The sequence below is a fragment of the Lonchura striata genome, chromosome 16 (assembly GCF_046129695.1).
Source record: "Lonchura striata isolate bLonStr1 chromosome 16, bLonStr1.mat, whole genome shotgun sequence".
NCBI classification, from domain to species: Eukaryota; Metazoa; Chordata; class Aves; order Passeriformes; family Estrildidae; genus Lonchura; species Lonchura striata.
Genome location: NC_134618.1, coordinates 12,831,539 through 12,852,854, shown reverse-complemented (window position 1 = coordinate 12,852,854; position 21,316 = coordinate 12,831,539). Strand labels below are relative to the sequence as shown.

Here is a 21,316-nt window from a genome sequence, read left to right as displayed (position 1 = left end):
ACACCTGGGTAGCCCTTGGCTGTTTTTCCCAAAATAGAGGAGGATTTTTTGGATTGGAATGTGCAGAGTCAAAAAGTACTTTGGAAGGTACTTTGTGAAAGAAACAAAGCTATCAGGGCATCATGTTTACAAAGTCTGTGGGAGCAGCAGATTCTCTTGTCTGTGGAAGCTGTACAAACAACCAATTATGTCCCGCTTTAATGAAGAGGGCAAGATGATGATGTGCTCTTATTTCTTCCTTTTTTCAGACTACATGGCTCACCTTGTGGAGGTTCAACATGAGAGAGGAGCAACAGGAGGCCAGACTTTCCACTCCCTGCTTACTGCCTCCTTACCAGCCCGCCGAGGTACTGACCAGTATAGCTTAAATACCAAAGTCACCTTCCAAACTTCCCTCCTTTGTTGCTGTTGAGAAGAACAGGCAGAGATGTCTTAAAAAGCAGGCATTGTAATAAACCAGCAAGCTTCAGTTAGACACCAGTCCTTGCTAGAGTTTTTTTGCTTTTGGCACAAATAGAAATTCCAGTATTTTTGGAGTTTATTACAGTGAGTTTTTCTGAGTCATATGGAAAAGTAGGTCTTGCTTGGAATTAAGAGAAAGCTGCTGAATTTCTCAGTAGTTAGAGACTGTAGAGCTGAAGATGATCTGGTGTTGGGGCTCCAGATGTTATCTACCATAACAGCATTTTCATTTCTTCCCTTTTATTCCTCTTGCAGACAGCGCTGAGACTGCAAGGTCAAAATCTAGTCCTGAAAACTCTCAAAGTCAGAGTCGGATCCGGGCCTTGAGCCAGGTCCGTGTTCTGGGCCCAGAAGATGATCTGGCAGGCATCTTGCTGCAGGTACTGTTCTAACCTCCAGCTGAGTAGCTGCTTCCCTGCAGCAGCTTTGCTAAATCCATTTCTCTTATACTTGCATCTTGTGACTCCTTATCCTGCAGTGTTTGCAGGCAATAAATATGAAAGGCCCAATGCAATGAGGCTGGTGGAGTTGATACTGGCAGGAATTTTCTCTTGTAGTTGGAACGTGATGTGGCTTTTGATTACGGATGGTACTATCAGTACCTGCTAACATGTTGCTGTCTTTGCATCTTGTTTGTTCTGTGCATAGTGCCTTTCCTCTCAGCAGTGGATGCAGGATTTGTGAAATGCTCACAGGGCCCTGGCAGCAAAGCTGTGTGCAAACAGCATTTGTACTCTGGCTTGTCTGCTTACAGAGCTTCCCTCCCTCCACTGACTCCAGAAGGAGCCTACAGAGAATTAATTGGCCAAGTCAGTTGTTGGTGTTTGGGTAGTAGGATTCCCCTGCAGTGTCAGTGTTGATAGTCGTATTGGGGTTGCAGAGATGTTGCTTATGTTCATGTGCCAGGCACTAGAATACAGAAAAAGCTGTATTGTAAGGTTCCTGTTAGCCTACAGTCAGTATAACTGTACAAGGTAAATCGCTCCTCTGCTCGGGGTGTTCATGATACAGCAACCCTTTCACTGTCTGTCATAAATGTACTCCCTGTTGTATCCCCCAGCTTTTCCCACTGACCCCGGACCCGCGGTGGCAGAACTCCAGCCTGCGGCCACTGGCCCTAGCACTGCAGCAGTCACTGGGACAGGAGCTGGCCCAGATCCGCCAAGGGGCCAAGCCAGAGAGCGGGGTGACAGCCAGTGGGGTGACAGCCAGCGGGGTGACCGCCAGCGAGGTGACGGCCAGCGGGGTGACAGCCAGCGGGGTGGCAGCCAGCGGGGTGACAGCCAGTGAGGTGACAGCCAGCGGGGGCACAGCCAGCGGGGTGACAGCGCGGCTGCTGCAGGCCATGGCTGCACTGCTCAACTCCGCACACGGCGGCGCCCTGGTCATGGCCATGCACCGCCACCACTTCATCTCCTGCCCGCTCATGCGCCAGCTCTACCAGTACCACGTGAGTGCCTTTGGGAGCATTTCATACAGAGGGGTCAGGGAGGAACGGGAAATCTGTTTGGGAGCATTTCATACAGAGGGGTGAGGGAGGAACAGGAAATCTGCAGGGCATCTGCTCTGCTGTGTGCACACTGTGTAATGCCCAGCTGAGGTTGCCCAGCCATGGGCATCTGGATGCAGGCTGGCCACATTAGCCTGTCACTGCTGAGATTACCTGCAGAATTAGTGTACCTTACCCAGCCTGCTAACCGTTTTTTGGATTTACAGCTGTAGGTCTCTGCTGGTTTTGGGATCTGTAGTCTGTGCTGTTCTGCAGCATTGGACATGTCTTGCAAGCCAGGGCATTTGCAGACAGTTTGAGAGCTGAAGTCTAATTTAAAGAGTCATAAAAATGGTTTGGGTTGGAAGGAACCTTAAAGATCACCCAGCTCCAATTCCCCTGCCATGGGCAGGGGCACCTTTCACTAGACCAGGTTGCTCCAAGCCCATTGCTACCTGGCTTTGAACACTTCCAGGGATGGGGAGTCCAGAACCTCTGGGCAACCCCTGCCCGTGCCTCACCACCCTCACTGTAAAGAATTTCTTCCCAGCGTTCCCTGCCACAGGACACTGCCTTCTCCTCGCTCTTCTTCAAAGTGCTCATGCAGATGCTGCAGTGGTTGGAGAACCCCGCGGTGGAAGATGGTCCCCTGCGAGCTCAGCTGAAGGCCTTTGCTGTGCAATACTCCTCAAGGCACAGGATCAGTGATGGTACTGGCACTGGGTAGCTTTTATGTAACTTAGAAGGGACAAAGTGGGACAAGAAAGAGACAAACAAAACTGCACCTGGAGCAGGAAGTGTTATGGGCAGCCTTTTACACAGGTGTCACAAGGAGTTACAAAAGTAGCACACTGTGCTGCAGAAACTCTTTGAGGCTGTGAACAAGTGCCTTAAGCCCTGGGCGCTTGCAGTAGACACCTGGTAGCATCTCACTAAGCACAGCAGATCTCTCAGGGAAAACTTAAAATTTCCCAGGCCAGGAATTCTGCATAAGTTGTAGTTTTGGTAGATGAGAAGGCAGGAATGCCTCTGGAACAAGGTCACATGATGACTTGTAGAGTTGTTTATCATCTGCCATCCCTTGGGAGCAGGAGTCTAACCAAGGGCTTGGGCATGGGAATGGGTTTGTGGTCACAGAGCTTTTTCTTAGCCACATGTCCCTGTAACAAACAGGAGAGCTGTCAAGGGTTGTGGTGGCCATAAATGGCAGTCCACAATGTATATTTGTATGTTTGAATAGTTGTGCCCTGGAGCTACATGGGGAATCTGTAGGAGGGAAGTCTGATGTGGGGGCTGGCTTGTCCCTATGATGCCAGTGCTGTGATTTTGTTACAGTGCGAGGTGGCTTCTTGCACCTCACAGAAGCTCTTTCTTTCCGTCGTGACCCGGACTTGATCAGCTCCACAGTCTGTGCCATCATTGCAACCCTGAAATCAGGAGAGAAATGTAATGTGGAGCCAGAGCTCATCAGCAAAGGTATGGATGTTCTGTTCTCCTTTGTAGCAGCAGCTTGAACTTCCATCCCAGCAGGGCAGTGCTTAGTGTGCAGGCTGTGGGAATCTGCCTTCTCCCTGGATCAGAAAATGTGAACTGATGCAAACTTGGCCCTATCCTGTATCACTTCCTTTCCCCCACTGTATGTGGGTTTATAAACTCTGATCTAGGGCTCAGATTAAGTCTCTGAGCAAACTGTTGGTTTCCACTAACAAAAAGAAATGGAAGCCTACTATCCCAGATAAAAATGGCTTCTCTCTTCCTCACTGAGCCTGGCTATCAGGAATAATACTTGGAAAGTTCCATACCTTTCACCACATTCTGAAGTTAATGAGTGGCATCTTTCTCCCTCTGCTAGTCCTTCAAGGTCTGATTGAAACCCACTCTCCATACCTGGAGGAGCTCCTGACTGTCCTCTTCTCAGCTACTGTTGACACCAAGTGTCCTGCCATGAAACCAATTGCTGTGGTGTGCTCCTTGTTGCTCCAGGACAAAGAAGAAACACCAGTAAAGAAGGAGGTGGAGAGTTGCAGGTGAGCCAAGGCAATGATGGGAATTCACAAGTAGGTCTGGGTGCGTGGTATCAACAGTGACATTGGCCTTGTTTTGTCCACAGTGCTGACTCAGCTTGGCCAGGGCCTGCCTCTGGCCTTCTCAATGACTGGCTGGAGATGTTGGACCCAGAGGTGATCAGCAGCTGCCCTGATCTACAGCAGAAACTACTGTTCTCCTGGAACAAAGTAAGAGTTGTTGGGCAGAGGGACTGCTGTGATGAAAGGACTTTCTGGGGTACTGACCTCCACCTGAAAACAGGGCAAGAGCTAGTTTTATGTTCTGCCGCAGGTTACTGTATGAGTTCCTAAGCAGTACAGGCTGACTGGGAGGACAGTTCTGTGCAAGGCTCACATTTCTCAGTGCAGGGCTTATGTTTCCTCTTATCTTTATATTTCCTCAGCTATGTTCTTTCAAGGACTTCAAAGTGCTTTACAGACACAGCACGGTCCCATAACAACCCAGCCAGCTGTGTTTTCGTTGGTATTTTTGAAGACAGATGAATAGCTTGCCCAAAGTGCCATGCCAAAGCCCAAAGTGCTTAACCAAAGCTAAAGCTGAAACTGAATTTCACATCTGATGCCATGTTCTCTGAGAAAGTGCTGCCCTAAATCCTCGTGCTGTCTCTTTTCCTGGATCATCATCCCTCTGTAATACACAATATGGCATCTCCTACACCACATTGCTACCAGAACCTGTTCATTACATCTCTTCCTCTTTTGGTGCTTCCAGGCAGGGTCCCAGGTGCCCTCCTTCCGCCCATACCTCTTGGCTCTTCTGACTCACCAGTCCAGCTGGAGCACACTGCACCAGTGCATCAGGCTTCTGCTTGGCAGGAACAGGGAGCAAAGGTGAGTCTTGTTTGTCAGGCCTAGCCAAGGGATTGTGTTGGGCAGCTCTGTTTGTCTGAGCAAGAACAAAACCTGCCATGTTCATGATGTGTCTGCCAGGAGATGTAAGTCAGCCAAAAGCAGACTTTGTGAGAAGGATGCAGATTTCAGTCCTGCTGATTTGGGTACCTTGATATAAATATTACCTACTGTTTGATGGAAGCAGCACATAAAGATTTGGCTGTGTTCTAAACAGGAAGTGCTAATTGTGGGTAATCCATCTTGCATTGCCCTTGTTGGTAGTCTTTATGAACACAGGGTTTGCAGGATGGCTTGGATAGCAAACTGAGGGCTCTCTCTGTACTTGATCAGGCTCTGATGGATCTTTTGGTTGTGCTAAACTCTATTTCCAGTCTTTCTCTAGCCCTTTCATTACATCAGCCTCCCAGTTTTGATCTCTGCAGCAGCCCTAGCTCTGAGCTTCTATGCACAGCTTTCAAATACTGAAGTTCCAGTGTAGTAGTAGTGTTACAATTATGGACCAGGAAATGCTAAAACCTAATAACAGCAATACTTCTAAAACTGGTAGTATTTCAGATTATTATTTTATTCTTAATTTCTTGCTCAAAATTAAATTACTTTCTCAGTTCAAGGTAACTGCTGTGATAGGGACAGTAAGGTCATTGGTCTGATTGTAACTGTGTTGATGATGAACTCCTGGCCTTGGTGTAAGGCTCCATGTAGCCCCCACACTTTCTGAATGCCATTTGTTCTGTTCTGTACTCTGTGCTGTACTTATTGCAACAACTATTTAGTCATAATCTGGGAACAGAACCAACCCCCTTCTTGAGACTTAATAGGTCCTATTTTTACATTTGCAGATGTTTCTTTCTCCACAGCACTCATCATGTTTAGTGATGCTTCCATGTGTTCTTGTGCTGCCTGAGGGTTGTGTTGACTCTGATCGCAAATCTGTCTTCTTTTGTCTTCTGGCAGGTTTGATCCAACTGCATCCTTGGATTTCTTGTGGGCCTGTATTCACATTCCTCGGATCTGGCAGGGAAGGGACCAGAGAACTCCTCAGGTATTGGTTCAGTTCTTCCAAGATTCATTTCTGGATGGTGTGAGAGGCAATGTTTTCACAGTGCCTGATTTTTACATGGCCAAGAAGTGGCTGGAGTGATTCAGGTGCAGTGTGCCAAGTTTGCTGCCTGTACCTCAGCTGATTGCTTAGCTGCTCTGCTGTTACATATTACAGTGGCAATTTAGAGTCCAAAAAGCTGATAGGAACACATAAAGTTTGCCCACTTGGCATTTCCCCTGCAGCAGTTGCCACAATATCTGGTAAAGGCACAAGAGAGTGGCAAGCAAGCTAAAACTCAGCATGGGATAATTGCTATTTCACAAAGAAAAGGAAGCTGTGTCTCTTCTTTGGTTTGGTGACTGAATTATGCTTTCTGACCCATCACACTTGTTGAGATGGAAGTGAATGAAGAAGTAGAGGAGGGGTAAAGAGATTTTTTGGGGGGCTGTGATGTTTTCAGAGCTTTAGATGCAGGACTGTTCTTAAGTCTGGTTCCAAGATGTAGTATTCCAGTTAGGGAAGGTGTGACTAGAAGGAGCTAAGGATCTTGGGATTTAATGTGGAATAATTTGGGGTGTGCTCTTGCATTACAGAAGCGCCGTGAGGAATTCGTGCTCCACCTGAGGGCATCAGAACTGATCAGCATGGTGGAGCTGATCCTGGCTGAGGCAGAAACCAGATACCAGAACACTGATGAGGCCTCCTGCACGCTCATCCAGTCCCGACTGCCACTGCTGCTCAGTTGTTCTCATGGAGACCTTGAGAACGTCAAAAAAGTAACAGAATATTTGACCAGCTGCATCCAGCAGTGGGGAAGCAGGTGAGGGTGCAAATGAGGAGCATTGTCTGCTGGAGTTGTAGTTCTTGGGCACAGGCAGGCAGGTAATGATGAGACTTGCCAGTATGTCTTCATTTAAGAATATCGTGTTCCAGAGCCTGTATGAAAATGCACAATATCCTCCTGGAGGCTTGGGGAAAGAACAAGAGGTTTTAAGTGGTACTCAGCCCAGGAAGCTGACTTCACAAGTGAAATTTAAGGACCTTCTTGCTTTTAGGACCAGAATGAGATTCTTGACATGCTTGGGTTTTTTTCTTTTGTTCTTTAAGGCAGTGGTTATTTTTAATTACTAGTTCCTAACATAGGATTTCTTGTCTACTCATCCCTTGAGTCACTGCTTGTAATACATCCTGCTTCTGACTTGCTTTCAAAGCTGAATGGAGACCAAATTGTTTCCTAACAGCTATTTTAAGACTGTGGAAAGAACAGGAAGATGATGTTTTTGTGGCAGTGAAAGGAACTGACCTAATTCCAACCTTACTTATGGTGATATTAGGAAAGATTCTAAGTAACTGTTGCTTTCTACTGCCTCCCAGTACAGACTACGTCAGGGATTTCAAGGGGTTTCAGGTTTGTAGAGAACATGCTGGTTAATCTAAATAGTTGTGGTTCTGACTTCTTTTCCAATTAGGATGGGGCTGACTGTGAGTACCACTCTGCACTGGAGATGTAAGCAGAGCTTTCTTGTCCTGTGCCCTTTGAACTGCAGTTTGCTAACTCCAGATGGCCTCATGGTGGATCCCTATAGACTGTGGATGGATCTCTGTAGAAAATGAATTATTTGAGCTATTCAAAAGAAGCAAAGTCTTAAAAAACACTAGTTGAGATTAGTCATGTCTGTGTTTTCACATGCTCTGTTTGCCACATGCAGGAAGGGTGTTACTAATCTGATGGTTCTTGGATGTTTGCTGGTTGAACTAATGTAGTATCCAGTGGCTGACCTCTCCCTTTTTCTTTTAGCTCTGTGGGGAAATGCTGCCAGGACCTTCTGCTGCAGATATACCTGCAACTACCTGAGCTCCTTGTGCCTATGCCTGAGATGCTTCTTACCAGTGAAGGAGCCAGAGACAGCAGCACTTGCAAGGTAAAGTTAGAGGCATAGGAAAACCCCTTTCCAGTTGTGTATGCAGAATGGATGCTACCTTGATGCCCAGTTTAGAAGGTGAGGACTGGCAAAAGCTTCCTAGGTGACTTTGGTTTCTTTATTTTGCTCTTCTGTTACCCCATCCCTGCCTGCACTCTCCAGAGCAGAGAGTTCTGGTGTGGTTTATTTTGCAGTGTCCTTCTAACAAATAATATAAGCTCCACAAGCTTCTGTGTGCCAAAGGCTTCTGTAAGGCACAAGTGTGCAGGCATCTGATCCTGCTTTGATGTCTGTAGGGACTGTGGACTTCAGATCCCATGCCAGCTGGAACCCTGCATTTGCTCACAGATTCTACCTGAAAATAATTTCTGTTAACCCCGCTGTGTAGCTGGAAAGGAATTGGGAAACACTGCTGGAGAGCCAGGGGCTGGTTTGTACATTAAACTTCTTAACAGTTTGCTCATTATTTTTCTTCCAGCTTGATGCCCTGGTTCACAGATTCATTAACCTCCTCGCAGACACCAGTGACTCCAAGTCATCGGAAAGCCGCGTGTGGGATGCCAATATGGCCTGCAGGAAGTTAGCTGTGGCTCATCCCATCCTCCTCCTTAGGTACCTCTCTCTCCCTGTGTGTGATAGGGCTTATTGAAAAGCATCCACCCTTGTCCTAGAAAGTGAACTTGCAGCAATAACAATGGTGGTGATGAAATTCACCTTCATGTACAGAAGTCAGGAGAAAAGACAGCAAAGTTACATCTTTTACAGTGAGGCAACACTTTGTGTCTGTCAGGAAATAATCTTGGAATTGGAGGCTAGGGAACAGAGTATGAGTGGGAAATGGGGCATGCTGTGTCTATCGACACAGGGAACAAGACAAGAACTCTGAGAGATGATAAGGGATTTTGCCTTCCAGGAACTGAGGTAACATGTAACTTTGAAAGATCTAGGCCTAGATTTTCTTGTTTGATGTTTCAGGCACTTACCAATGATTGCAGCACTGCTGCACGGCCGTGTTCACCTCAATTTCCAGGAATTCAGGCAGCAGAACCACTTGACCTTCTTCATCCATGTCCTGGGGATCCTGGAGCTGCTCCAGCCGCAGGTCTTCCAGAACGAGCACCAGGCGGCACTCTGGGACTGTCTCCTGTCCTTCATCCGGCTGCTGCTGGTAGGAAAATCCTGCTTCCCTCTGTGTGCAGGCTGCTGGCCACTAGATGGGGAAGTTCGTGTAACACAAGGCCAACCTTGGTGCTTCTCATTTGAATGGAAAGCTTTCCTAAATGCCTAAGAACAAAAAAGTTCATTAAGTACTTTGGAGAGCTTGAAGAGGAGGCGGGAGATCAAGAAGCTGCTCCCTGGTACCCAGAGGTAGGATGGGGCAGTGCTTTGCTGCTCTTTTTTGGTTAATTCTCACCTTCTTGATCCTTTCCCAGAACTACAGAAAATCTTCACGGCACCTGGCTGCCTTCATCAGCAAGTTTGTCCAGTTTATCCACAAGTACATCACGTGCAATGCCCAGGCAGCTGTCTCCTTCTTGCAGAAGCACTCGGATCCACTCCAGTAAGCTTCCTTATGCCTGTTAGCCCATGATCAGTCACATTGCCAGCAGCTAATCAGACAGAAGACAGCAAGAGGATATGACAGAGTAGCTGCTAATATAGCACTTTTTTACCCTTGGCTCCCTTAAGTCTCCACTGAAATGAGCAGCATATCTCTTCTTTATAGGTGAAAACTGAGCCCAAGGAAGTCACATAATGACTTTACCTCATATAATGGCCTAAATGTTATATTGAGGTATTATAGTGCCCTGCAACCCTTCCAGAGAGGCAGCTGGAGAGTCTTTCCCCAGAGCAGTGGCTGCAGGCTCCCACCTACAGATAAGTGGGGAAAATGCATTTGAGTGCCAGTTATGAAGAAAGGAAAAATCTTGTTTCTCCTTCTGAGAAGCTCTTTGTTTTTTGTACATATCTGTGCTCATGCCCTTAATGCTATTGAAAGCCAAACACACCATCTCTTCTTCCCAGTGACCTGTCATCAGACAACAGTGACCTAGTAATGCTGAAGTCCCTCCTGGCTGGGCTGAGTCTGCCTAGTAAAAGTGGCATCTTGGACAGGGGCTCTGATGAAGAGAAAGATGGTGAGTCTGGGTGGAAGAAGAGTTATTCCACCTGATAAACCTGCAGTCTGTTTTGTATAATTGGTGTTTTTGTGGGGTGTATACTGTGCTTGTTCTTGTAACAGCTCCATGTGTTTGGAGTGGAGAATGGCACTTGTATGCTCAGCAGTTGGGAACCAGTATTTGGGATGGGTTAATTTGTTTTCCTGCCAGTGTATCACTACTGGAGCAGAACAGCTCTTAACAAGGGTGAGTTTCCTGGTCATAGACTTTGCCCTTTTGATCCACACTTAAGAATTGACCTGTTGGGGGGACTCTAAAGGTACATCCATTCTTCCACTGTTTACACCTTGCACAGCTTGCATGGGAAGATTATTCAGTATTAAAAGAGCTTGCAAAGCTTCCTCCTCAGTGTCAGCTGAGGGGGTTACGGGAGGTGCAGCGAGATTAGAGACAGTGTGAGAGCCAGGAATTGTATTTCAGCATTGCTGGTGGCTCATGATACACCACTGCACTGGTAGGGAGTACTGGCCAGTCCTCAGGCTGTGAGGAGTGCCCTGCTTTCTCTCTCTCCCCCCAGATGAAGCAGCTGCTGGCTCTCTCCCCCTGGTCAGCGTGTCCCTCTTCACTCCCCTCACGCCGGCTGAAATGGCCCCGTACATGAAGAGGCTCTCCAGAGGCCAGACAGTGGAGGGTGAGTGAGGACCTGCTGTGCAAAGACACAGGGCAAATGCAGATATCTGTCAACCTTTTTACTTATCTGTCAGCAGCAGCCTGGTTTCCTCTTCCAGTCTTGTGTTTGGAAATCTCCAGCAGTTAGGATGTTGTTCCATTTTTGGATTAACTTGTCCATGGCCTTTTGTGATTCTGTGACAGAGGCTTCCTGTGATTTTGTTATCACTTAGCTCAGCAGTACTTCAGTGGCCCTTCTAGGCCATTTGAGATTGGCCCTTCTGGGCCATTTGATGGCCCCTTTGAGTCTCTTCAAGGATCTTTAAGCATTTTGGGAGATAGTATGAGTAAATCAAGGAGTGCTGCAGTTCTAAAGTGCTGATAGGAATGAATACCAAACTGATGAGAAGCAGGATTTGCTAGAAATCCCTAAATGGCCTTAATGGAAGAAAACCATGTTAATCTGGCATATGGGAACAATAATCTCCAAAGGTCTTCTGAAATTACAGGTGTCCTTTGTTCAAACTTAGGTTGTGACAGTTTTCCTTCCAAGGTAGAATAGGACAAAAAAGTCCTGCCTGTACCCTGTCTTTTAAAGAGACACTCTGAAGGTCTTTAGAAACAGAAGATGTTCTGAAACTGAAACCTCTCACACCATTGCACTCCTTCACCTGCTTGGGCAGCTTGGGATGTGTTGATCTGGCACATCCCTGGTCTCCTCCTTTCTGAAGAACTGCCTTTATTATGCTACCTCTGTGTGCAAGTGGGAAAACTTGATGGCTTGGGTGATCTGTTTTGTGGGGAGAAAGAAAAGATTCTTTGTTGGATCAGTGAATTTCAGTCACCTTTTCAACCTGTGTCTTCTCCCAGACATCCTGGAGGTGCTGACAGACATTGATGAGATGTCCAGACGGAGGCCAGAAATTCTTGCCTTTTTTGCTGTGAGTATTGGTATCTCAGACTGCCACTGGAAGGAAGAGATTCTTTTCACCAGAGTCTGTTGCACAGCCATCTTAAGCACTACCATTCCTCTCCTTTTTGGGTGGTTGTTGCAGCACCTTAGGAGAAAAGTGTCCTCAGGTAGCCCTGCTAAGGGCAGACGGTATTTCCCTCCATTGCATACTGCTTCAACTATTATCTGCTTTATGTCAGAGGAAGAATTAAACCTCTGTCCTCTTCCCAGGGCAAGGAGAGAACAGAACAGCTCTGTTGAATAAACTGGAAACTAGGGAAAACTCAGCTGTCCCACATGAAATAAGATTACAGAAGAGTACTTTAAAGTATTCAAAACCAGGATAATCTGTCTTATAAAAAGGGATTTCTGGGGTCAGCCAGTACCTGCTGGATTTGTGTTTGGCTGGATTGGTGTGGAGGGGGAATAATTCCAATCTGAGGAGTTTGTGCTCCCTGAATGGCCCTGTGATCCACATTTGTCCATCTTTCAGACAAACCTGCAGAAGCTGATGAGTTCATCAGAGGATTCCTGCCGAAACCTGGCCTTCAGCCTGGCTTTGCGCTCCATCCAGAACAACCCCAGGTGAGCACCACTGGAACTGAGGCTGTGCTGGTTGGTTTGGGCTGTACTGACCCTGTCATGTTTCACTCCCAGCATTGCTGCAGATTTCCTGCCCACCTACATGTACTGCCTCGGCAGCCGAGACTTCGAGGTGGTGCAGACAGCACTGAGGAACCTGCCTGAATACACCCTCCTTTGCCAGGGTAGGTGGAGATCAGCCACTCTGGGGCCTGGTTGGTCAAAACTGGGGTCCTGTGCTCCCCTGGGAAGTGGCCATGGATTGCTGTTGCTTAGACCAGGCTGTCAATATCAGCATTAGCTTTGGGCTGAGCTTCACAAGGGGGATTTGTCATAGACACATGGGGGGGCTTCCTTGAAATAGATTTGCTCCCTTATGGTTTTCTCTGAGTTGTGTGTGACCTCTCACATGATCACAAACCCACAGAGCTGTTAGAGGGGGGATTGTGCCGAGTTCTTATGGAAGGGGAGATTTCTCATACAGCTGCAAATGCTCACCCAGTGATTGTTGGTGGATTGCTCTTGCCCATGGAGCCCTGGGGCCAGTCCTCACTCTGCCTTTCCCTTTCCCAGAGCACGCAGCAGTGCTGCTGCACAGGGCCTTCCTGGTGGGCATGTACGGCCAGATCGACACCAGCTCTCAGATCTCAGAGGCCTTGAAGATTCTGCACATGGAGGCCACGATATGAACATGTGGTTCTGGGAGTTCCACTTCCAGAGGAATTAATTTAATGGATTCATCAGCTGCATTACAACCCTGTAACAAGAACAGTGTATTGTAACCCATGTGCTGGAGGATCAGAGGTGATGTGGTAGGCCAGACTGGGCTGGAAAAGAAGAATGTGCTGACTGAAGATCAGAAAAGGGCAAGGATCAATCTGGCTGGTTAAGATGCCATTATTGTGGGAGAAAAATCTCCTAAACATTGTGCCAAACAGGGACCACTTCCTTCATGGGGTCTTGGGACAGTGGCTGTCGGTTTGTTCGGGGTTTTTTGTGTCTCCAAGAAGGCAGAGCTGCTGGGAGAGCAGAAGGGAGTGAGTGTTGTCCCTTACGTTTGACTTGCACTCTCTGTGTTGGAGAGAACATGCAGATTTGTGCAGGGGGAGAGACCACTTTGGTTTCTGGGGGTGGGTTTTTTTATTTTATAATTAAAATTCTCTTTGTTTCCATTGTGCCTTTCTCTGCTCCCTTGGGTGTAGCTTGACATCCCTCTCACCCTGTTCTTCAGTCTCTTGTTACTCTGGACAAAGTATCTCTGGAAGACTTGTCTCCATGGCCAAGTGCTCACAGAGCTGTCTAGGCCTTTTGCAGGATGTGCAAGAAATGGAGCATATTTGGAAGGATCAGTGGTGTACCATGGATGAGTTGGGTCAGTACCAACTGCTGACAGGACAACTTCTAAGAGATTCCTTGGAAAACTTTTGTTTAAAAACAAATAAAACAAACTTCTTGGTACTTCTGCAAACATCCCAGCAGCTGGCCACTGTCACAGTGGAATCTTTGAAGAAGCAGCTTTGTTTAGTCTTCAGGATCTGCCAGTTCCTCCCTGTGACTCTTCTGACCCCTGCTCTCTGGTCCTTGCCTGGTGATAGGGGTGAGGGCTTATTTGCCAGCTGTCATTTGAGGACAGGAAATCTTCCTTTCACCTGCTCCAGATAAATGGTTGCTCCATGTGCTTTTTCTCCAGCCTCACTTAATTCTCATCACCAGTTTGCTCTCATGTAAATTGTCTCTATTCCTCTAGTACTCCACTTGTTAATAGAGAAACACTGTAGTATAGTAATGACAAACAACCTGGAGGAATTTTGTCTATATCTCCTTGCTGGTGACAGGGACAGTTGTAACTTCATAGGTGGCTGGGTGGGGAAATATTGTCTGTTCTTGCACATGAGGAATACCATAGCTGAGCACTTTACCTGGTGTGTCAAAGTTTGAATGAATGTCTAGCTGGCTTTGCAAAGAAATGGAGAAGGGGGAGAACTGAACCTCCCATCAACTCTAAGTAGCTTTGTCTTTAAATAGAGATTAGAGCAATCAGTTATGGATGCAACATGCTTTTTTCCTCAGCAGCATCTGCTTTGCATCCAGAGCCACTACTGTGGCAATTAGCTCCATATAAATTATGTGGAGGAGCAGCTGAAGGAGATCAAGTCATTGGAATGGGTTTCCTGAGGGGCTCAGTGACAGCAGGATTAACTCCTGTCCAAGGGGAGCCACTACTCTCACTGGGAACCCTTACCTCAGTTCCTTATCACACAGCATTAAGGCACTGCTGTTTGTCAGAGCAGGGAGGTAGTTCTGTTGGTGCTGCTGTGGGCTTAGAGCAGCTGGGAACCTGTGGGACTTCCTGGAAAAGGGCTTATAAGGACTTTGAGTCAAGGAGCAAGGAAGATGTCTCAAGAGTGTGATTGTGCAAAGAGTGACTCAAACACGATAGTGGTGCTTTGGTAAAGATCTCTGCAGCTGGGGCTTTCCAGAAATTCCACTCTGGAGCTGCAACTAGAAACATTTACAGGCAAAACCAAACAATGTGGTTGGTCCCAAATTGTCCTGTGTCTGTTTTGCAATGCCTGTGGTGAGCAGACCTGCTCCAGGATGCAGGAGCAGGGCACGCTTGGATGTTGGCAGAACTACTTCATGACCCCCTCAGTCCAGAGCAGACAGGCTTTGCAGAGCTCTGTGGAAAGAGATGTGTCTGGGAAGGTGGAAGGAGCATCTCGTTAACAGCAGCAGCAATCTCCTTTTGGGAAATCAGGAAATGAAGCCAAATGGAGATGATGTGGGTGGAAGTTACTCTCCAGAACTGAGACTTCCCATAGATCTCCCGGTACAAAAATCATGCTCTGTGATTTGTTGATCTCTCCTTTTTGCTGTGTTGAAGGTTCCCACAATGCATTTTCTACGCTGCCATCCTCTGCTTGGGCCCAGTGGAGCTAAGCAGGTTGCCTTGGCTTGAAACACATCATCGCAGCCAGATCAGTGCTGGAATCAGGGCTGTCAGAGAGTGCCTGGCTGGGGGGAGGCAGCTCAGGGCAGGGCCCCATCCCTGCTCTTGGGGAAGGCAGCCGTGACAGCTCTCAAATGTTTGGTGACAGTGGTACTGATGCCCTGACACTTGCCTGCCTGTAATCTGTGCTCTGTGATTTCCATCTCTGCCTGGCTGAGCACCTCCTCTCCTCCTATCCTGGCTGAGCTGACAGGCTCACCCTTCACAGCTCATCCCAGGCTCCTCCTGGGGCTGAGGCCATCTTCTGTGTCTTCAAGAGCTTGTGCCTTGATCAGAAGAGGAGTAGTGACGAGGTTTGTAGGGTCTTTCCTGACGGAGCCCATGGGGCCCCAGTGCAAGTCACTGCTCCCATCTGCCTTACAGGCAGCACATCCCAAACTGGTGCAAAATGCTTGTTTAAACACCTTTTACCATCATCTCCTGTAGTCAAGAGGTTTCTAAAGAGAACTGGGCTGCCAGAGCTGGTGTCTGAGGCTGGGGAATGTTTAACACTGGCTTGTGGGGAGGCTTTTTCTCTTAGATACACTGAGAATCCCTTGCCAGCTGTAGGGGAGGCATGATGGGGAAAACTGGCCAGAGGTTTGTTTCTCATCCTGTGGCTGCACCCAGCTCAGGGCAAGGCTGGCTCTTGTCCAGCATGCACATCATGGGCCTCTACTGCTTGGCTGGGCACAAGTGGGCATCTCTAAGCTGGCCATGCCACACTCCTGGCACCTTCTGTGTGGCTGGAATGTGCCAATATCCTGGAGGTTTGTGGCTCTTTGATGCAGCTCTGGGCAAGGTTGTGCATCCCAGGAACTGTGAGGGGTATCCTGGAGCAGCATGTAAATTTGGTCATGAGCAGGGCATGACTAAGCAGGGAGGTGCCTACCTGTTTCCTGTCTCAATGGCTGCTGCCTCTGGGACATGCTTGGCACTGGGGAGCTGGACAAGTCCCACCACTGAGCTCAGAGGGAAATCCGCCCAACCTGCTGTGCCAACAGCAAAAGCACAGGGAGAGAGAGGTGTGCAGCTAACAGCCACCAACTAGGATTTCATGGCTAAAGGCTGATGTGCCAGCCATGAGAAATGAGAAGGGGTAAAGAGAAGCCTCACCTTGCAAGGAGCAGCAGGCAAGAAGTCTTGTGCAAAATAGAAAAGGAGAGGAAACCTCTCATTTTACCTGGTGTCTGTGAGTGGAGCCTATTCCCAGGACTGATCCCTGGGGCCCTGCCATCCACTTCCTCCAGCCAACCTCATCTGTGACCTCCATCAGTGACAAATGCACTCCTGGCCCTGCCTGCCCTCAATCAGCTTCCTTCTGGCCATACCATGATTCAGGACAGTATTGTTCACACTTAACTCGAGGACTTGTTTGCTAAAAGCTAAAAATGTTAAGACTTTTGTTAACTTCAGGACTGTCAAAGCCAGCCCCATGCCATCCAAGTAGCCTGGCTGCTATAGAGGTAGCATTTGAGCATTTGCTTGAGGTGGACTGTTCTCTGTGTTGCCTGTCTTTGTATTTAGATAATGTGCCCCTAAAGTAGCAGAATATAGAGCTTGAAATTTCCCATCATTTTAAAATCAGAAGAGCTCTATAACAACATATCTGCCTGTCCTGTGTTGCTGGTGGTGTTTTGGTATCAGCCTGTTTTGCAGAAACACTCTAACACAATATACTGACAAAAAATGTCAAGACCCCCAGCAACAATTAAAAAATTAATTAAGCTACAGTAGCCCAGTCATTGCTGGGTAATTATTAAGCTGTAAGAATTGCTAATTGTCTTATTAGCATTAAGCAATTATGCAAATAATGGAAAACATACCATATGAGTAATAAAATTACCTCACTTTCTCTCTCTCTTTTATTTTTTAAACCAGTAATGATATTCAAAATCGAAAGTTATGCATATAGTTTTATTGTAAGTATCTTTGGAGAGGAGTGAGACCTCTAAGGGTGCTCAGCCCTTTAGAGGCACCCCAAAACACACCCACCACGAGTTCTCTTGCAGAGCTGGTAGTGGCCCACACCAGGCCATCCCTGATTCTGCACCCACCAAGGCACCAACACAGGGACACAGGGTGGCCAGGACTGGAGAGTCACAATTTTATACTGTCATAGATGTTCTAGGGAAGTCCCTGTTCTCCCCCTAATAAAGCACATAGTGCTTCATTCAGGTTTGGTCTGGGTGAAAACAAGGCAGTTTGTAGTTTTTCTGTCAATTCAGTGCAGAAGTGGAAAGTTCTGGCCTTTAGAGTTACTCTGTCTCAAGGATTTTATTGCTATGAAGTTCATAACCTGAGGTAAGAGCTGGCTTCTTTTTCAGGTGAGGTTCCAGCTGGATTTCAAGGTTCAGAAATAAGCTGAATGATGAGCAAGTGTTTTTGTGTTCCTTGAAACAACTTACCCTCACTACCCGGAAAAGGAAACTGCACTTACTCATATCTACAGTAGGCCTGGAAAACATGAAGTGCTTTTTTGCTTCAGCATGTTCACACTGTTAATCACTAACAAATTTTATTGGTTTTATAGGCTTTAAATTCTGCTTTACTGATAAGACACAGGATTTCAAAATGCCTAAGCCAGTTCCTGCTCCAGGGTGTGTTCTCCTCCTATGGTGGTGCCTTGATAAACCTGGGGTCACTTCACCCAGTTGTATGATCCAAACAGGTTTTGGTCTGCAAAACACACCTTTGCTTTCACTTTCTGATAAGAATGGGGATGTGTGCAGCTCCTGGAGGACCAGAGAGAGTGTTCTGCCATGGCAGTGCAAAGACTGGGGATCACCATCATGTTTCCCCTCCTTGGAAGACAATGGGAGATCACCTTATGAAATAAGTACTGCCCCAAATCCTCTTGGCGTGCTCCTTTCAGCTCCCTGGGACTGGTGACCCACCAAACTGCTGTTTATGCCCTTTTCATTTTTCCTATCACCTAGTGTGTAGAGTGCAGATGTGAGCAATCTCTTATCTTTGTTGCCTGGAAATAACTTTCTGAAATCACCCTCTAGCCTGTCCTTCATTTCACTCCACTGGGGACAGAAGCACCAGCAGGACATCTGGGTGGTGGGTAGGAGGGACAAGGGAGAGAGACTTCTTTCTGTTTTGATGTGGTATTATATTATACCTAGGTGATAGGACACTCTTTTTTTCTGGTGCTCACTGGTTTTGGTCCTTTGAGATTTTAGGATAATGGGTTTACCATTTATGAGCTTCTTGGGGGGATGTGTTGCAGAGAGATTTACCAAAGTTCCTTTTCCTGTAATTTCACGTTTCTCTTTCATCTTCTTGGAAGAATGGAAGGAGTGGAAATTCTTCTTATGACTTGAATTTCATAATAACTCTTCTTCTGCTACTTTTACAGGTCAAACTAGTCAGTCTCTGAGGGGAGGCAGGTATCATGTGGAAGCATTTCTGCGTGAGTAGCTGTGAAATTGTTGGGGCTTTCTTTTCCCTGTTTGGGGCCTTTCCATCTCTGTGGAGTCAGCCTGACTGCCTTCTGGGAAGAGAGAGCTGATGAGGCATGTTACTGATGAGACAAATGCTTTTTCCTTCTTGTTTTAAATCCCTCAATTTAATTCAAGCCATTGGCACGGGGATGTATGAGAGCTCTTGGCTATGACACACACTTCCTATTGTTGGGAGTGAACAGCCCTGCACACAGCCTACAGCAAAATTATGAAGTAGCTCAATTTGATCAGCTGATTTCTCACAATAGTTAAAAGATGTGATTTTTTTCTATGATGTTACACTCTCTTATTAAAAAAAAAAGCATCACTTGATTCTCAGCTTCATGGGGCCCCACATTTCCTGATACAAGGAATCAGCCCTTCCTCCCTTTGAGTCTTCAAGGTGGCAAATGTTGGTTGGGTGTTTTTGGGCTTTAGGGTGGCCTAGTCAGATATTTAAGTTCTTTCTCCACTAATGGTAAAGTCTATTGGTTGCTGCATATGGGAACCAGGACAAATTTAAGAGGTGATGGTGAAGTAATCCCCATTAGTCATAGTAACTGTCAGGAAGTACCAGCATTTCTCTGTTGCAGCCTGGTATTTAAGAAGAAGAATGTTTGTAAGTAGAGAAGAATAAATCAGTCCATGTCTGTGGATTGCTGCTCCAACAAGCTTCCAAACACACCTTGGGAAGGAAGCTAGGGGGGCAGGCACTGTGCTGCAGGACACACTTTGCTCCATGAGCCAGCTGTGCATCACAGGTGGGAAACCTCACCCAGCAGCTCTGGGAAAAGCTTAGCGAGCAGGGGCAGGGTCTGCAAAACAGGATAAGGACCTGTAAGGCTCCCTCGAAGGAAAAGGTGTAGAAAGGAGAGGTACAAGCCAGAGTAAGGGTTTGTAAGTATCATCCCCTGAGGAACATCCTCAGAGAACAGCAGCTGTGGGTAATAGGCAGCTGCACAGGCAGCTCTGCTCCCTTCCTGCCACATTCCTCTCTCAGTGTGTGTTAGTTTACCTGTTGGTACATTAAAGGCTCATCATAGCTGCAAACTCCCACAGAGCTCTCCCCCAGAGGTTGCACAAGTCTCTGCTGCCTGTGCTTTGGAAAGCCATTATTGGGCCAGCAGTAATACCCTTACTGTATTAGCAAACTCCTTCAGCAATGTCGTTTTAATCACCTTAGTGGAAAATGTGGACCTGATTCTTCTGGTGTACCAAGGGCCGTACCTCCAGACTAATCCTCTCTTGGGATGCACAGCTTGGAGCCAGCAACTAATAGTTTCTTCTTCTGGATTTATGGTCTGACTGTCCTGGTGAAAAACAGGGCTCAGTGCAGGGAGGGACGAGGTGAAACGTGGTGGTCTGTGATACACCAAAAATCACAGCTGCTCTGAGCCCAGCCTGGCGTTCCACACCCTGGGTCTGTGTCCCCTGCCACCCTGCCCCAGGGACTGGCTGCATTGACTCGCTGAGCTGGGTTTGTTAGAAGACAGATTGTCATGTTAAACAAATATATTTAAAAAAACCCCTAATTCTCGTTCCCTGGGCTATGCCCCATCTGGGCCATTAAATCTGAAAGGGGTGAGTACAGCTGTGTCAAAGCTGCACTCAGGAGCTGATTTTTACTGTTTGTATGACTGGCAACTGGCAACCACTCCATTTCCAAACCTCATTTCCTTCTCCTCCTTTCCCAGAGCTGAACTATGTCAATTGGAAGCACAGCGGGAGATGCACGCTGCTAAACAGAAACTCCACAGACACATTTCCTAAACCCAGCGCTTCCTCTTTATTTCTCACCAAGCCCTAAGATACCTGAGGATGGGAAGGGCTGCTCATTGTTAGCCAGGCTTTTTGTAAATTACACAATTTAATCAAAGGATTGTTGTGGAAATATGGGACAGCTCATCTTTCAGGGCTCCAGCAAGTGTCTTTTTTGAGGGAAGTGAGGAGTAAAACCCCAACTTTGAGTTAATCTAGCATTTCTTTTGATCTGTCCCTTGGTATTCTGATTAATTTTGAGTGCAGATGTTTCTGCTTTCCATCACAGAATACACCCAGGACCTGGGAGCAGCCTCACAGTGCCGTATTTCCTCCTCACCACACCGTTCTTGTTACGGTTGTGCAGCGACATATGCTAAGGCCTTATTACAAGGGATTCCTATAAATGGCATAAAGGATTAATAATGTATTTATAACACAACTTTTTTTTAGTATAAAGTGATCTATAAATTTGTAATAAATGTTTTATAATGTTTTTGTAGCCTGTTATAAATGATAAATGGGAGACTATAGATGCCACATCAAATATTCATGCTGCATTGTGTGCATTATTATGCCATTACTGTTCAGGAAACCATTAATAATAAAGTGAATGGAGATGTAAAAGTTGCTGACATGCCCAGCAAGCCATTTATAATGAAATGTATAATCCTTACCATAAAGTAAATACATTGGCCAGTGATTGTTGATGAAATGGAAACACTCTGAATTATTTGTGAGGTATTTATATATTAATGTATATTATCCATATCATGTCACAGAAATGCCGTTAATATATTATATGTATTATTGATTATTTTCCCCTAATTTATAGGCATCTGTTTAAGTGTTACCTTGTCTCTTCTCATGTTTTGCCAGCTGCATGAGGTCTGCTGAGTTATTTTACGGGGTGCGTGTGCTGCGGGGCAGCTGTTGCGAGCGAGCCCAGCGGGGCCGCCCGTTC

General features: G+C 46.8%; 1 protein-coding gene across 2 annotated transcripts in view; it reads left to right on the top strand.

Moving 5' to 3' along the window:
* The window catches only part of INTS1 (integrator complex subunit 1), a 28,224-nt gene extending 14,896 nt beyond the window's left edge, over nt 1-13,328 (top strand). For both annotated transcript variants that reach the window (XM_021539704.3, XM_021539703.3), the window contains exons 28-47: nt 249-347; nt 718-842; nt 1,523-1,912; nt 2,502-2,661; nt 3,287-3,427; nt 3,804-3,978; nt 4,062-4,185; nt 4,730-4,848; nt 5,824-5,911; nt 6,505-6,731; nt 7,710-7,833; nt 8,312-8,445; nt 8,809-9,001; nt 9,267-9,394; nt 9,859-9,971; nt 10,531-10,644; nt 11,493-11,563; nt 12,068-12,159; nt 12,232-12,341; nt 12,730-13,328. In XM_021539704.3, coding sequence (XP_021395379.2) covers nt 249-347; nt 718-842; nt 1,523-1,912; nt 2,502-2,661; nt 3,287-3,427; nt 3,804-3,978; nt 4,062-4,185; nt 4,730-4,848; nt 5,824-5,911; nt 6,505-6,731; nt 7,710-7,833; nt 8,312-8,445; nt 8,809-9,001; nt 9,267-9,394; nt 9,859-9,971; nt 10,531-10,644; nt 11,493-11,563; nt 12,068-12,159; nt 12,232-12,341; nt 12,730-12,845 — 2,843 coding nt within the window. In that variant the 3' untranslated portion in view covers nt 12,846-13,328. The remainder of the gene's footprint in view (nt 1-248; nt 348-717; nt 843-1,522; nt 1,913-2,501; nt 2,662-3,286; nt 3,428-3,803; nt 3,979-4,061; nt 4,186-4,729; nt 4,849-5,823; nt 5,912-6,504; nt 6,732-7,709; nt 7,834-8,311; nt 8,446-8,808; nt 9,002-9,266; nt 9,395-9,858; nt 9,972-10,530; nt 10,645-11,492; nt 11,564-12,067; nt 12,160-12,231; nt 12,342-12,729) is intronic.
* The last annotated feature ends 7,988 nt before the right edge of the window (nt 13,329-21,316 follow it).